Source organism: Conger conger, chromosome 7 (genome assembly GCF_963514075.1).
Source record: "Conger conger chromosome 7, fConCon1.1, whole genome shotgun sequence".
NCBI classification, from domain to species: Eukaryota; Metazoa; Chordata; class Actinopteri; order Anguilliformes; family Congridae; genus Conger; species Conger conger.
Window position 1 is genome coordinate 5,119,269 of NC_083766.1, and position 13,494 is coordinate 5,132,762.

The 13,494-nt window shown below is 49.5% G+C and overlaps 1 protein-coding gene across 1 annotated transcript in view; it reads right to left on the bottom strand.

The window, feature by feature from the left end:
• The window catches only part of LOC133132639 (pleckstrin homology-like domain family B member 2), a 47,236-nt gene that overhangs the window by 21,832 nt on the left and 11,910 nt on the right, over positions 1 to 13,494 (bottom strand). The window contains exons 6-8 of the mRNA XM_061248208.1: positions 9,127 to 9,246; positions 5,748 to 6,880; positions 2,110 to 2,415 (exon numbers count right to left, since the gene is read on the bottom strand). Coding sequence (XP_061104192.1) covers positions 2,110 to 2,415; positions 5,748 to 6,880; positions 9,127 to 9,246 — 1,559 coding nt within the window. The remainder of the gene's footprint in view (positions 1 to 2,109; positions 2,416 to 5,747; positions 6,881 to 9,126; positions 9,247 to 13,494) is intronic.

Here is a 13,494-nt window from a genome sequence, read left to right on the forward strand (position 1 = left end):
ACACACACACACACGCACACAGAGCTCCTGATGGGAATTGAGTCATTTCCTTCCCATTCCGAAGTTGCGTAGTCTTCCATTTTCTTCTGAGTTCCAGGTGCAGCACTATTTCAGGCTGTTTCTCCCGGCGACGCACCACTGAGCGAACGAGCCTGAAATCTGAGCCAATCGTGTCAGTTTTTAACTGTAACCGAGACGGGAGTTTGACCTGAGAGGAAGACCGGAGTAGACCTCAGCACAAACACTATTTATACGTCTGTGAGCGCGTTGCCTGAAGGACAATGGAGTGTAAACAGTGAGAGCCACCACAGGGGAAAAGGATAAACAACTCCTTGAAAGGAAAAAGACCTCAGACCTCACGTGCCCCCCGGCCCTCAATCACAGGGGTTTGACAACGAGAGTAACAGCACTCTGCAGTCTGGGTGTGTCAAGCAACAGCACCCTTTTGGGGGGGTGGGGGGCTGTTGTGTGTGTGGTCACAGCCCCCCACCCCCACCCCAAAACCAAGTCCTGCTGGTAACCTCATCATATAAACAGATGTTTTGGATGTTTACTGTTTTCATGGTAGGCCATCACTGGCCTCTTCCGGCTTTGCTTGGTTACTACTGCACACTAAGTACACACCACCAAGAGAATGCATTGTCCAGCACAGTCAAACAAAACCACAGAACCGGCACCTGAATCGCTCCAACATCCCCTCTCCCCTCGCATCTCCCCAGAACCACGGACTAGTTAGTCCTCTTGGTTTAAAGGAGGAAAGTCTCATGGGGACAGGGGGAAAGGAGAGGACTGAGACAAGGGGGGGGCAGAGAGACCAAAACTCTCTCCACAGAGAAACACAGATGGGAGAGAGCGGAGCATATACCGCAAGTTGCCTTTGGAACATAGGCGACATGGCTCTGGCGGTAAGAGCAGTCGTCTCATTGGCTCAGGCAGTAAGAGCAGTCGTCTCATTGGCTCAGGCAGTAAGAGCAGTCGTCTGGCAGTCGTAGGGTTGCCGGTTCGATCCCCCGCCCGGGCTGTGTCGAAATGTCCCTGAGCAAGACACCTAACCCCCAAATGCTCCTGGCGAGCTGGTCGGCGCCTTGCATGGCAGTCAATCGCCGTCGGTGTGTGAGTTTGAGTATGAATGGGTGAATGAGAAGCATCAATTGTACAGCGCTTTGGATAAAGGCGCTATATAATAAATGGCAACCATTTACCATTTACCATTTACAAAGATTATTACGAGCTTGATCAAGGGTTCTGATTTTCTGTATGTTTACACTAGGACTCGGAACTGTACTGTCCTCTCAGGTCCTCTGCACTTGTTCTTGTGTTTGATTTGCACTTTGTTGTACATCGCTCTGGATAAATGCCATAAATGCCATGTAATGTAATGTAATGATCATAATTGCAACAGATACCTTCTATAACTCAACACATCTGCATTTATCCTCCTCTGTGGAGCAGTCTGAAAGTGCCACCTAGGGCCGTGAAGAAGAGGACTACGAAGGAACCGGTTGTGCCGTCAATACTAGGGCTGCCAAACCCTGTTCCCGGAGGTCTACTGTCCCATAGGTTTTCACTCCAACCCTAACAAAGCACACCTCATTCAACAGTTAGAGCAAGGCTGCCTAACCCTGTTCCCGGAGATCTACTGTCCCATAGGTTTTCACTCCAAACCTAACAAAGCACACCTCATTCAACAGCTAGAGCAAGGCTGCCCAACCCTGTTCCCGGAGGTCTACTGTCCCACAGGTTTTCACTCCAACCCCAACAAAGCACACCTCATTCAACAGCTAGAGCAAGGCTGCCCAACCCTGTTCCGGGAGATCTACCATCCTGTAGATTTTCACTCCAACCCTAACAAAGCACACCTCATTCAACAGCTAGAGCAGGGCTGCCCAACCCTGTTCCTGGAGATCTACCATCCTGCAGATTTTCACTCCAACCCTAACAAAGCACACCTCATTCAACAGCTAGAGCAAGGCTGCCTAACCCTGTTCCCGGAGACCTACCATCCTGCAGATTTTCACTCCAACCCTAACAAAGCGCACCTCACTCAACTGTAGAGGTCTCACTGAGCCCACGGGCCCGCTGATGAGCCGAAAGGCAGGTAGCGGTCACCTGTGTCCTGAGATGGCGCGGGGAGGGCGACGGGGCGGCGGCCCTGAGGCTGACGGAGGGCGACGGCGCCCGGGCCTCTCGGTGCCCGCTGTGCCGCCGCTGCCGGACCTGCCACTTGGGCTCGTAGCCGTTCTCCGGGGCGGCGCCCGCGGCCTCCGAGAACACCGACTCGTCGTCGGACACCTGGAGCTTCTCCAGCTCCTTGTTGATGTTCTGCAGGTCCGCCACGGTGGACCCGGCCGGCTCCCGCTCGGACCGGCCCAGCTCCGAGCACAGGCTGAGGATGGTCTCCAGGCGCTGGCGCTCCTGAAACACGCAAACACAAGACACCTGTAACATCTCCTCCAACAGAAGCCCCATCGGTCTATATAAAGAGAAAATCACCGGTATCATACAACGTCTATTCAGGTGGCATAGAAAGAGCAAAGAGGCAAATTCCCTGCTAAATACATATGTTTGATTTGAATATAGCTCCATGGATGAGAGGGACTTCTAGCCTTGGTATAACAGTACAAACAATTATATTCAGTTGGCAAACTAATCTACAATGATTTTAGAGAAGCAACAAATGTCTTATAATGAAATTGAAAAGCAGTTCATGAGTTAATTAGTTAATTGTAGCTTGCTGCAGTGTTCAAAAATCCTGATGGCTGACTGTACGATAGGAAACAAACACAACAAAAACACATTTGGCTGATTTTAGAGATTCAGTAACAAAACCACTGGAAAAAGCCAGAGAAGGCATCTCCATTCAAACAGATGCAAACGGACCAATAAATACACAAGGCTCATGAGTCTGCAACTGGGATGTTGTCGGCTGCCATTTCATATGAATGTTTCCACTGCATGAATCTGCACAAGTCATTTATGGTTAAATAATTCACACCACGTTACACAACTGCAGTAAAATTTAAATTAACTTCAGTTAATAAAATATTGCTGCAAGGTTAGACACTTTGAAGCCCTTTTTTTTTTTTTTTTTTACAGCTTGGCAGTTTCTAATGAAGTCTTTAAAGTGGCCCTGGCACAGAGATGAGGGTTGACAGGGACAGGGGGAAGGTTTCCAGTGTAGAGACAGCAGGATTTGGGCTGCAGAGATGGTTGGATTGGGGTGGAGAGAAGCATGGCAGCAGTGATGGAGAGACTGTGCTGCAGAGATGAAGCAAGGCAGCAGTGAAGGAGAGACTGTGGTGTAGAGATGAAGCAAGGCAGCAGTGATAGAGAGACTGTGGTGTAGAGATGAAGCAAGGCAGCAGTGATAGAGAGACTGTGGTGTAGAGATGAAGCAAGGCAGCAGTGATAGAGAGACTGCGGTGTAGAGATGAAGCAAGGCAGCAGTGATGGGGAGACTGTGGTGTAGAGATGAAGCAAGGCAGCAGTGATAGAGAGACTGTGGTGTAGAGATGAAGCAAGGCAGCAGTGAAGGAGAGACTGTGGTGTAGAGATGAAGCAAGGCAGCAGTGAAGGAGAGACTGTGGTGCAGAGATGAAGCAAGGCAGCAGTGATAGAGAGACTGCGGTGTAGAGATGAAGCAAGGCAGCAGTGATGGGGAGACTGTGGTGTAGAGATGAAGCAAGGCAGCAGTGATAGAGAGACTGTGGTGTAGAGATGAAGCAAGGCAGCAGTGAAGGAGAGACTGTGGTGTAGAGATGAAGCAAGGCAGCAGTGAAGGAGAGACTGTGGTGTAGAGATGAAGCAAGGCAGCAGTGATAGAGAGACTGTGGTGTAGAGATGAAGCAAGGCAGCAGTGATAGAGAGACTGTGGTGTAGAGATGAAGCAAGGCAGCAGTGATAGAGAGACTGTGGTGTAGAGATGAAGCAAGGCAGCAGTGAAGGAGAGACTGTGGTGTAGAGATGAAGCAAGGCAGCAGTGAAGGAGAGACTGTGGTGTAGAGATGAAGCAAGGCAGCAGTGAAGGAGAGACTGTGGTGTAGAGATGAAGCAAGGCAGCAGTGATAGAGAGACTGTGGTGTAGAGATGGAAGAATCTGAGTGAAGAATGCAGAGCGGTGGCGCAGAGCCAAAACAAAGTTAGGGGTAAAAACACTAAAGGAGTCCAGCTGTCCGAGGAATGCACTGGGTCTCTTACTCCAAGATCGACACATGACATGAAAGTACAAACCCGGATTTACCATTCCTTGCAAAAATCTAAATAAATCAACCTTACTTCAGACAAAAACAGAATGTTTAAAAAGACCAAGTGAGCCATCGATTTTCACCCAGCAAACTTAACCACTCAGCGACTCATCTTGCAAAAGAATGAATTTCAACCCACGACCACATCACAGAAGGTGGAAGAACGTTGGAGAAAACACCCAAAAGACCGGTCGGTGGCCACCCACGTGGAATTAAGTCACTGGAAAAGCAGAAAAGTCAGACCAAGGCCAAGGTTTGTGGGGACAGGATGCTGAAACCAGACCTCATCAGTAATGAATTTAGACAGGAGAACTGTCGACGAATTCATTTTGCCTGGACATGGATGCCCCTACCATCGTTATCCTTTTATCTGCAGTGGGCATTAAAGATATTTTTATTTTAAAAAATTAGGCATTCTGCCAGGCAGCACGTTCATTTATACCAGCTACTATAGCACAAAGCATGGGATTACATACCAACGAACCCAAAGCATGTACCTATATTTACCTGCCAAGAGAATGTGGTGATATGCTTGGTCCGGTAGCTCTGGGCATGCCATTATAAACATAACCCACATCAAGCGATTCCCGACACGCTTGATTGTACACCTGCGGTCAGTTAGTACTTATTTTCACTGGGGTTCTCAGGGCTCGTGCCAAGCTGTAAAGTGCTCTGAATGGGTGGTTCTGGGTTTTGGGTTTTTGGTCTGGACTTGAGCCAAAAGAACAGGTTTGTGTAAAAGTGCCACGGCTGAGGACGGCCTTGGAAGTCATCAGCGTCACAAGCTTGATAAGACATCAAAAGAGCAAACGTAACCAGAGCTTTTGCAAATGGAGGCGTGGAGCAGTGCTTCTCCCACAGGGGGAGACTGGGCAGGACAGATACCTATGTGAAGCACTTCTCCCACAGGGGCAGGACAGATACCTATGTGAAGCACTTCTCCCACAGGGGGAGACTGGGCAGGACAGATACCTATGTGAAGCACTTCTCCCACAGGGGCAGGATAGATACCTGCCTCTGCAGCCCTCACCACAGATGTGAAGCACTTAGCTCATTCCCACAGACACAGCTTGCATGCTCACTTTGAAACAGCCAACGGTAGCCGCTGGCTATGGCCCATGAGGCATTGCAGTTGACCTCAGATCTCACAGAGCTTCTTTCATTCACAACTCTGCGGGCCAAGCAACTGGTGAACGTTTCAGGGGTGGTTCTGGAACCACTAATGACCGGTTGTGACACAAATCCACCTCACCGCAAGTCAACAACTACAACACAGGGCTACAGCGGGCAGACTCACTCATTCACTCTCACACTCACACACTCTCTCACGCTCTCTCACTCTCTCACTCTCTCTCACACGCAGAGACAGTACAGTGGGATGGGCTCTGACCCGGAGCGGGACTCCTCCGGTCGCCAGGCTGAAAGGGAAAGTGAAGAAACGGGGAGGGGGAGGGAGAGGAAAGGAAGGAAAGGGGGAAGAAAACGAAGCGCGTGTGTCCTCACCAGCCTCTCCACCTCCTGCTCGCGCAGCCTCTCGTCCCGCTGGTGCTGGTGGTAGTCCCTCAGCTCCTCCTTCCCGCTCAGGGAGCTGATGCTCCCGCGGCGCTCCCGGAGGCCGCCCGGCCCCACGCCGGCCTTCCCGAACGACAGCCTCCTCTCCCCGAGGCCCAGGCCCAGGCCCAGGTCCAGGCAGGGCGAGGGGCTACGCAGGCCCCCGCGCTCCAGGTCGGCGTGCAGCCCCGAGCAGAGCAGGCCGGCCCTGGCCGCGGCCCGGGGGCTGGAGGGCACGCTGGCGGGCACCGTGACGTCCGGCGGCCGCTCGTGGGCGGGCAGGCTCCGCCGGGGTTTGGGGGCGGACGCCGCCTCCCCGCCGTGGCCGGCCGGGGAGCGGTGGGGGGGCAGGGAGAAGGGCTGGCCGTCGGCCGTGCGGTACAGGCGGGGGAGCGAGCGGCTGTAGGCGCCCATGCCGGTGAGGGACCCCGCCGAGTACTTCCTCTGCCGGGGCCCCGGGTCCAGGGCCTCGTCCCCGTCGCGGCCCCCGCGCCCCGACTCCTGGAAGAGGTACCTCCGGGCCAGCCGGGGGCTGGAGGGCATGCTGGCCGGGCCCCGGGGCGCCGGCGGGAGAGCGTCGCTCGCGGAGGCCGAGCCGCTCCACATGGAGAGCAGGGAGCCGCCGCCCGGGAGCCGCCGCCCGTCGGCCAGCGCCGACAGGAACAGGCTGTCCTGGGACCAGTGCCGCGAGCCGGAGCGCGCGTACGCCGCGTGGGCGGGGCTGAGGGGGCGGTCCCGGTCCCGGTCCCTCTGCCGGGCGTCGGCGGCACCCTGCCGGGGCGAGGGGGGCAGGTAGGAGGACAGCTTGTGGGACGCGGGCGGGCGGTCCCCGCCGGAGTGCCTCCAGCTCTGCTCCGGGTGGCCGGGCGCGGAGCACAGGGGGTTGGGGCTGACGGGGGGCGACTGAGACATGCTGAGGTAGGAGGGCCCGCAGCCGCCGTTGGCCCGCAGGGTGGTCTCCAACGCCAGCTTCCGGCGCTGCAGCGTGTCCATCAACTCCTGGAGCTCCACCCCCGACCGCCCGCCCCGCGCGGGCTGCGCGCTGGTCACACCGGGCCTCTCGCGGTAGTCAAACCTCAGGCTGTCTGTGATAAGAGAGGACATACGCGCGGTAAACACAAGAGTCCGCACTCGACCGCTCGGAAATTCCACGGTCGGCTACCACATGAACTGCAGATATGATATCGTCAAACATACATTTCCCTCACAAACCTATTCCAAGTCCTCTACTTAATCTGCTTACAAAAGACAAAAAAAAACCTCTCTGAATTCTATACCCAACATGGATAATGTGGTCAAGTATTCTTCTATAAATGGGGAAAAAACTCAGGGCAGAAGCTGTTTCAATGCTTTTGTAGTTCTTGGCATCACAGTAATGGCAAGGCCATGAGAAACAGGCCGTGTCAGCACCCCCCTGCCCCGCTCTGGTTGGTGGTGGGGGGGGGGGGGGGCAGGGAGTAGTCGTCTGGCTGGCAATTCCAGTATCCCACAGTATGGTGCGTGTGTGAGGGCAGCCATCCAATGCAGACCACCGGGGCGAACTGCTGACCTGCCCGCAAGCTGCAGCTGGAAGGCTATTTATTTATTCAGCTTAGCAGGCATCCTGGGTGATATAATGATAACTTCACTCTGCACGTTACACAACCCCGTTAACGCTCGTGAAGCGCAGAGCCGCGAGGGAAAAAAAATACCTTTGCTGCCTGCAACGTGCCTTAATTTCCATTCGGAATTCAGACCCCGAAACTTGGCCCTGAACCACCGAGCGTGCCACCATAGGTCTCCGAAAACATCTCGTGAAGAGACGCGCACGCATGAGAGCCGCACGCGCGCTCGACCGCACACTCCCCGCTTTTTCAACGCAGCGATTTTCCACCAGCCCATTTCCACTGGTGTGCCGGAGCCAGCCATTAAAACTCAGAAAGACGGGAGGAGGAGGAGGGGGGGGGTTTGAAAATTGTGTAACGGCACCGCCAAGCAGAGCTTTTTGGTTGGCACTCTTTAAGTGCAGTTTATAAAACGGCACCACTGGAAAAACCATTAATACAAAACAATGCAAATGTTTACAACGCCGGCAATGATCGGGGAAGTGAGTATATTCAAAGTAATGCTGGTGACAGTACTGCAAAAAAGTTTTCCCCCTCCCCTTTCCTGAATTCCTTTATGGGCTCATTTCCATCGCTTATTTTCTCTCCACTTTTGTTTTCCTTTCCTTGCTGCTGACCCAGAAATCAATCGAGGTTCGCCGTCTTTAATTCCTTCTAGGACCTAGAAGTAGAAGTTAGGAACTCCCAATCTTTCCGTTGAGCTAGAAAACATCAGCGCATCCTTTGCGGAAGTTTTTGCTTTTTTGGAAACCCGGACGTAAAAAAATTATCGACCAGATAGCTTCATCGGCCAGAACATGCCGGATTCTGAAACGGTTTAAAGGGCGTGCACATGGAGAAGTAGCAAATATGGTGTTAGAGATTGAAACAGAGCCAATACAATTTTAAGAGTCTGAGCAGGAGGGGAATTCACACAACCACAGTTAGCATTCCCCCCTGCCAGATGAGTAATTGTCTGACAAGAAGTTCCCAAATTTAGATATTATTGCAGCCCTTCATAATAATGCATTTACAAAGAAACACATTATTTTGAAAAAAGGGAAGCAAGCAAGCTAAGCTCTGCATTAGCATGTTTTGCTAATTGTATTTGCTGTTAAAATAAGTAATGGGTCTCACAACAAAACATTCAAATGAAAAAATATATCGTTTGGCGAGCTGATGAGCGGCAAAAGGATTTTGCTTTGCAGGAGAGATTACAGACAAATGTGTATATTTATGTGTAACATGCATTCTTGGAATGACTGCAACATTATATTTGCAGTTATATAATTTACACAAACATCGACATTCTTGACCATAAACCGTGGCAGGAGTTTTGCAAACGCGTGAGTGAAAGCACATTCCAGGGATCGCTCGGGGGAAAAGACTCTGATGTACAGCTCAGACAGCCACGTTGTTCACTGGCCTCGTTCAAACACATCGATCACCGAGAAACTGCACTTGGAGGAATACATTCCACACAGGTGACAAACGACCCGCCAACAGAGACATAACCACCATCTCAGTGTACGTGCAGGAAATGGCACCCCCTAATCAGGAGAAGCACAGTTCAGTGAACCCACAACCCCCTGAATATAAAAATTTTAAAAAACCTTCAAAAAAAACCCTGAAAACCAGAGTTCTGGCCCTGAGACCATGTGGATAAGCAGAAGGCTTTACATGGAGAGGACCACACAGACAGGATGAGCGGATGGTACAGTGCAGGCGGGCGGGGCCTGTGGGCCTACCTGATCCGTATCCCATGGAGGACACGGGGCTCTTCTGCGGCAGCATGCTCTTCATTCGCCGGGCCTCCTCGGGATGGTTGAAGCGGAAGAAGTGGGATTTACCCAGACAGAGTGTGTACCCTGCAGGGGACAGATACAGGGTCAGAGACCAGGAAAGAGACAGAGAGACAGAGAAGCACGGCAGGAGACAGACACGCTCGCAGGAGTGTGTGACAAGCACGCGCATTCACACACTTACAGGAAAAGGCGAACTGGTAGTCTGATAGTCTTCACACACACTCTTTGTGCTGACGTTATCATTGTTACTGCATCATTGGTCTGTGGTTAAAAATCTTTACTTGAAATTCACCTCATGACTGAAGGAGACCACACAGAACACAATTACTGCACAGACAGAGGCCGTGAGACCTGAGATTAAAATGCAATGTCCATCTGGCACACAATCTTGGTTTAATATTAAAAGTAACTATTACACATTTTGTAAAAAATGTTGTTAAAGAAGTTTGGAATTGCGTGTAATATACATTGCACAGCATAGGCAGCGTATATACTGTACAGTGGTACAAAGTTATTTTGGCGCTTTACTCCAGCACATCCCTTACATAGCACCCTGATTTTAGGGGACCCAAAGTAATTGGACATTTGGTGCCTCTGCTGTTTCAGATTAGTGAGACGCATTCACTCGTTTCCTTAGTGCAGGTGTACGAAAGCTTTCAGTATGTCTTGATTCTAGGCTTTTGATTGCCTTTGAAATCTGTTATTGGCATTTGTCAACATGAGGACTAGAGTTCTGCCAAAGACAGCCAAGAAAGCCACAATGAGGATGGGGAATAATAATAAATAAATAAAAAAAACACACTGTTTGGAACACCATGCTAGAATGCAGGATGAAATCAGTTCTGCAAAGAAGAGTGGGCTAAAATTCCTCCACAGTGATGTGAACGACTGAAATAACATTATAGGAAGCTTTTGGTTGCAATGGTAGTGCAACAAATTAAGCAGGTAATTACCATTTCACATGGGTAATTTGGAAGCTTGGTAACTTTTTTCATTAACTAAATGAAGTAGTCATTCCAAAACTGTGTTTTGTGTTTACTCAGGTTCCCTTTGTCTAATATTACATTTTGTCTAAAGATCTGAAACCATTCATTGTGACAAATATGCAATAATAGAGGAAATCAGGAATCACGACACTGCCAGCGTAAATGTAGAAATTCACCCATGAACCGTTCATCAAACCACAATAACCATGAATCACTGACGGCAAAATGATCATCCTTAAAATGACATTGTTCACAAGGGGCTAGCTTTATCACTTTACATTACATTACGTTACATTAATGGCATTTGACAGATGCTCTTATCCAGAGTGACGTACAGTTGATTAGACTAAGCAGGTGACAATCCTCCCCTGGAGCAATGCAGGGATAAGCGCCTTGCTCAAGTGCCCAACGGCTGTGCGGATCTTATTGTGGCTACACCGGGGATCGAACCAGTCATGTACCTTAACCACTACGCTACAGGCCGCCCTACACTTAATTACACTTAATCATGAGATTCTATAAAACTTAATCTGCTTTGTTAAAATGTGGACTATTCCTCTAACTCCAAAGCTAATAGAAGCATGTGGATGGTGCAGATTAACAGAGATACAAAGAGGGAAAGAACAGAGACACAGACGCAGACAAAAGGAACACAAACAGAAAGACGAGGATAACAGATCAAGGAGATTACACTCCTCCAGGCCCAGTTCGGCACTGGATGCCCTTCGCTACAACCTTTCAGCTTGTCTTCAACTTAAATGCTGAAGCACAACTTTGACACACCACGGTTAATGCAAACAGCAAGCCAATTGTTTAGACTGGCCTGCTCGTTCATATTGGGATAAAAAAGGAAAAACACTAAAAGAATCTACCCCAGAGTGTGGCCTGCGCTGTGTCAGGCCTGTTTTCCAAACGGCAGAGTAGTAAATCCTCAGGATCCTTTGATAGCAGATAGAAGTATGAGGGGGTGAGACCCCTGTATTGCTCTGGACAAACTCAGGGGTGAAATCACTGAGGCACACAAAACTAACTAACAATTTCCTGACTGCACGCTGACAGCACGCTTCAAGCACAACAGCACCACAGCAGCTGGAGGCGTGGGACAGAGTGAGATTAATCTGGCCTGGGTGTGGATTTAGGCCTCTTGGGCCTTAATAACCCATTACAGAGATTCCAGACCCAGGAAGGCTAGCACCAATTTCTGACTTCTTCCAAACAGCGCACAAAACGTATGAAGCACGACACAAAACAACATATTAAATTATTATGGACTATCAGTGTAATTAGTACATTTTAGCATCTCGAAGCATTCTGTTTCAAGTATATTCCGCAATATAGAAACTTTCTGATGTTTGACGCAGTGAATTACAGACAGTAAATGTTTGATCATTCTCCTCTCACTCAATCGTGTGCTGTAAGCCATGTTGTTATTACTGCCTATGTTTGAAACATCTCTCATGGTTCTTTCTGACAATGCAAAGCGTAGCCTAACTAAATGCAATGCAGCCTACAGTAACAGATTTTTGTCTCCAGGTTGGCTATAACCGGACAAGTTGCATGAATTTGAAATTGCATAGTAATGTATGTTGCGCGCACTGATATTTGTTGGAAATTCCAGCTGTGAAAAAAAGTCTGCATACCTGTTCCATTGGCTCTCGTTAGCAAGGTTATACAAAAATAATGCACACCCACGTGACACATCTCAGCCAATCAGAGTGCCTTATTTGCCCTAGGTGGTTGGTTATTTTTCAGTGCTGTGCTATAATAAATGATAACAGATAACAGAAAACCAACCACTTCTCTGATAGCTGTTAACAGGATTAGGGTTGATAAGGCTGCCTTCCCCCTGACCCCGGCCTTATGAAAGCCTCTGCAAAGCATCCCAGCTGACCTCCTGAACCTGTGCTGTAAACATGAAATAAGCTCACAATTATCTGAATGGCTCTGGCTACATAACCCAGGGGTCAGTTTGGAGCCCAACACCCAATATCATGTTAATAACTGAAACTGCTCAGCAAGTCTCAAAAAGCAAAAAGAAAAAAAAAGTTCTCTCTTTTTTTTTTTCTTTGTTGAATAAATATATTTGATCTAAACTTTGGAACTACAAGCCATTTCCAGGAACGGAAATGGGCTGTCACAGAAAGCATCTATGACACCACTGAGCATATCCTACACACTGGAGCATCTCCATACCATGTTTACTGTCTTCAGCATCATGTGCTACAGTGTAATCCTTCCTTTGAAAGAAAATTGTGTAGCTATACCACAGAGCATAATGCTTCATAAAGAAGCTGCTAGACCAAAAACACTCTTAACACAATAATGAACTGTGGAATATCCTGCGCAAGCATCTTATGCGTTAGTAACTGTTGCATACAAAACATTCTGTGCACGAAGAACTGCCCTGGAATACAAAGCACCCTGCCCTGCAGCTAACAGAGGGAAAAAAAACATCCAGATGTTCTTGAGTAGAAAAACAGGCCCTGGAAAAGTTTCAGGTCCCAATATACTCAAAAAATTCAATTTGTTTATTGTTTCAAATTTGTAACAATGTCAAGTACACAGCATCAGCTTTAAGAAAACATAACAATAAGTTCATGTCAGCTGGAAGCACACTTCACCGAGCTACGATTTCTCTCTCTCACACACACACAGCACAGCCTCGGTATTCACGGCAGAGCATACCCACAGCATCTGTGAACGACCCCCGAAATGTTGGGCCCAAGACTACGAGCCCGTCTCAGACTGAAATTCCAGAAAAGGACAGGGGGGGAGAGCTGTGCACACTCAAGACCCAATTCCTGGGCCGTTTGAGTAAGGGTGGCGGACGGTCCGTCTGACAGAGGCTTCCTGCCCAGCTGTGCAAAGAGCCGGGTTCAGAACGAAACCCGATCTTCCGCACTCAGCCCTTCACACACACGAGAGCAGGGATCCTCAACTTTTTTTTTTTTCCCCCCCATAGGGGCCCGACCTGGCCACGTTAGCCGAAGGCTTCCTGCTCCGTCAGACCGCGGCTGAATGAGACGGGCGGTGGGCGCAGGAAACCCAGAGCGAAAGCTCGCAGCGATCCTTCCTGGTGAGATCACAGCCCTCCCAGCCCAGAGCTCCTCCTTTGTCTGAAGCACAAGGTAATTACCTTTCCCAACCAGGCAGCAGGGCTATAAAGCAAAAGCCACAGACTCTAACCAATTGAAAATGACCAGGGGAATATATGGTATTTTTCCTACGGAGACTTTTTTTTGGATAAGCTTCCTTCCCTGGCCTTTGTCAGCTATATCTTTAATATGTTAACACTAAGTACACAAAAAGACCTGCGAGCTGTAAA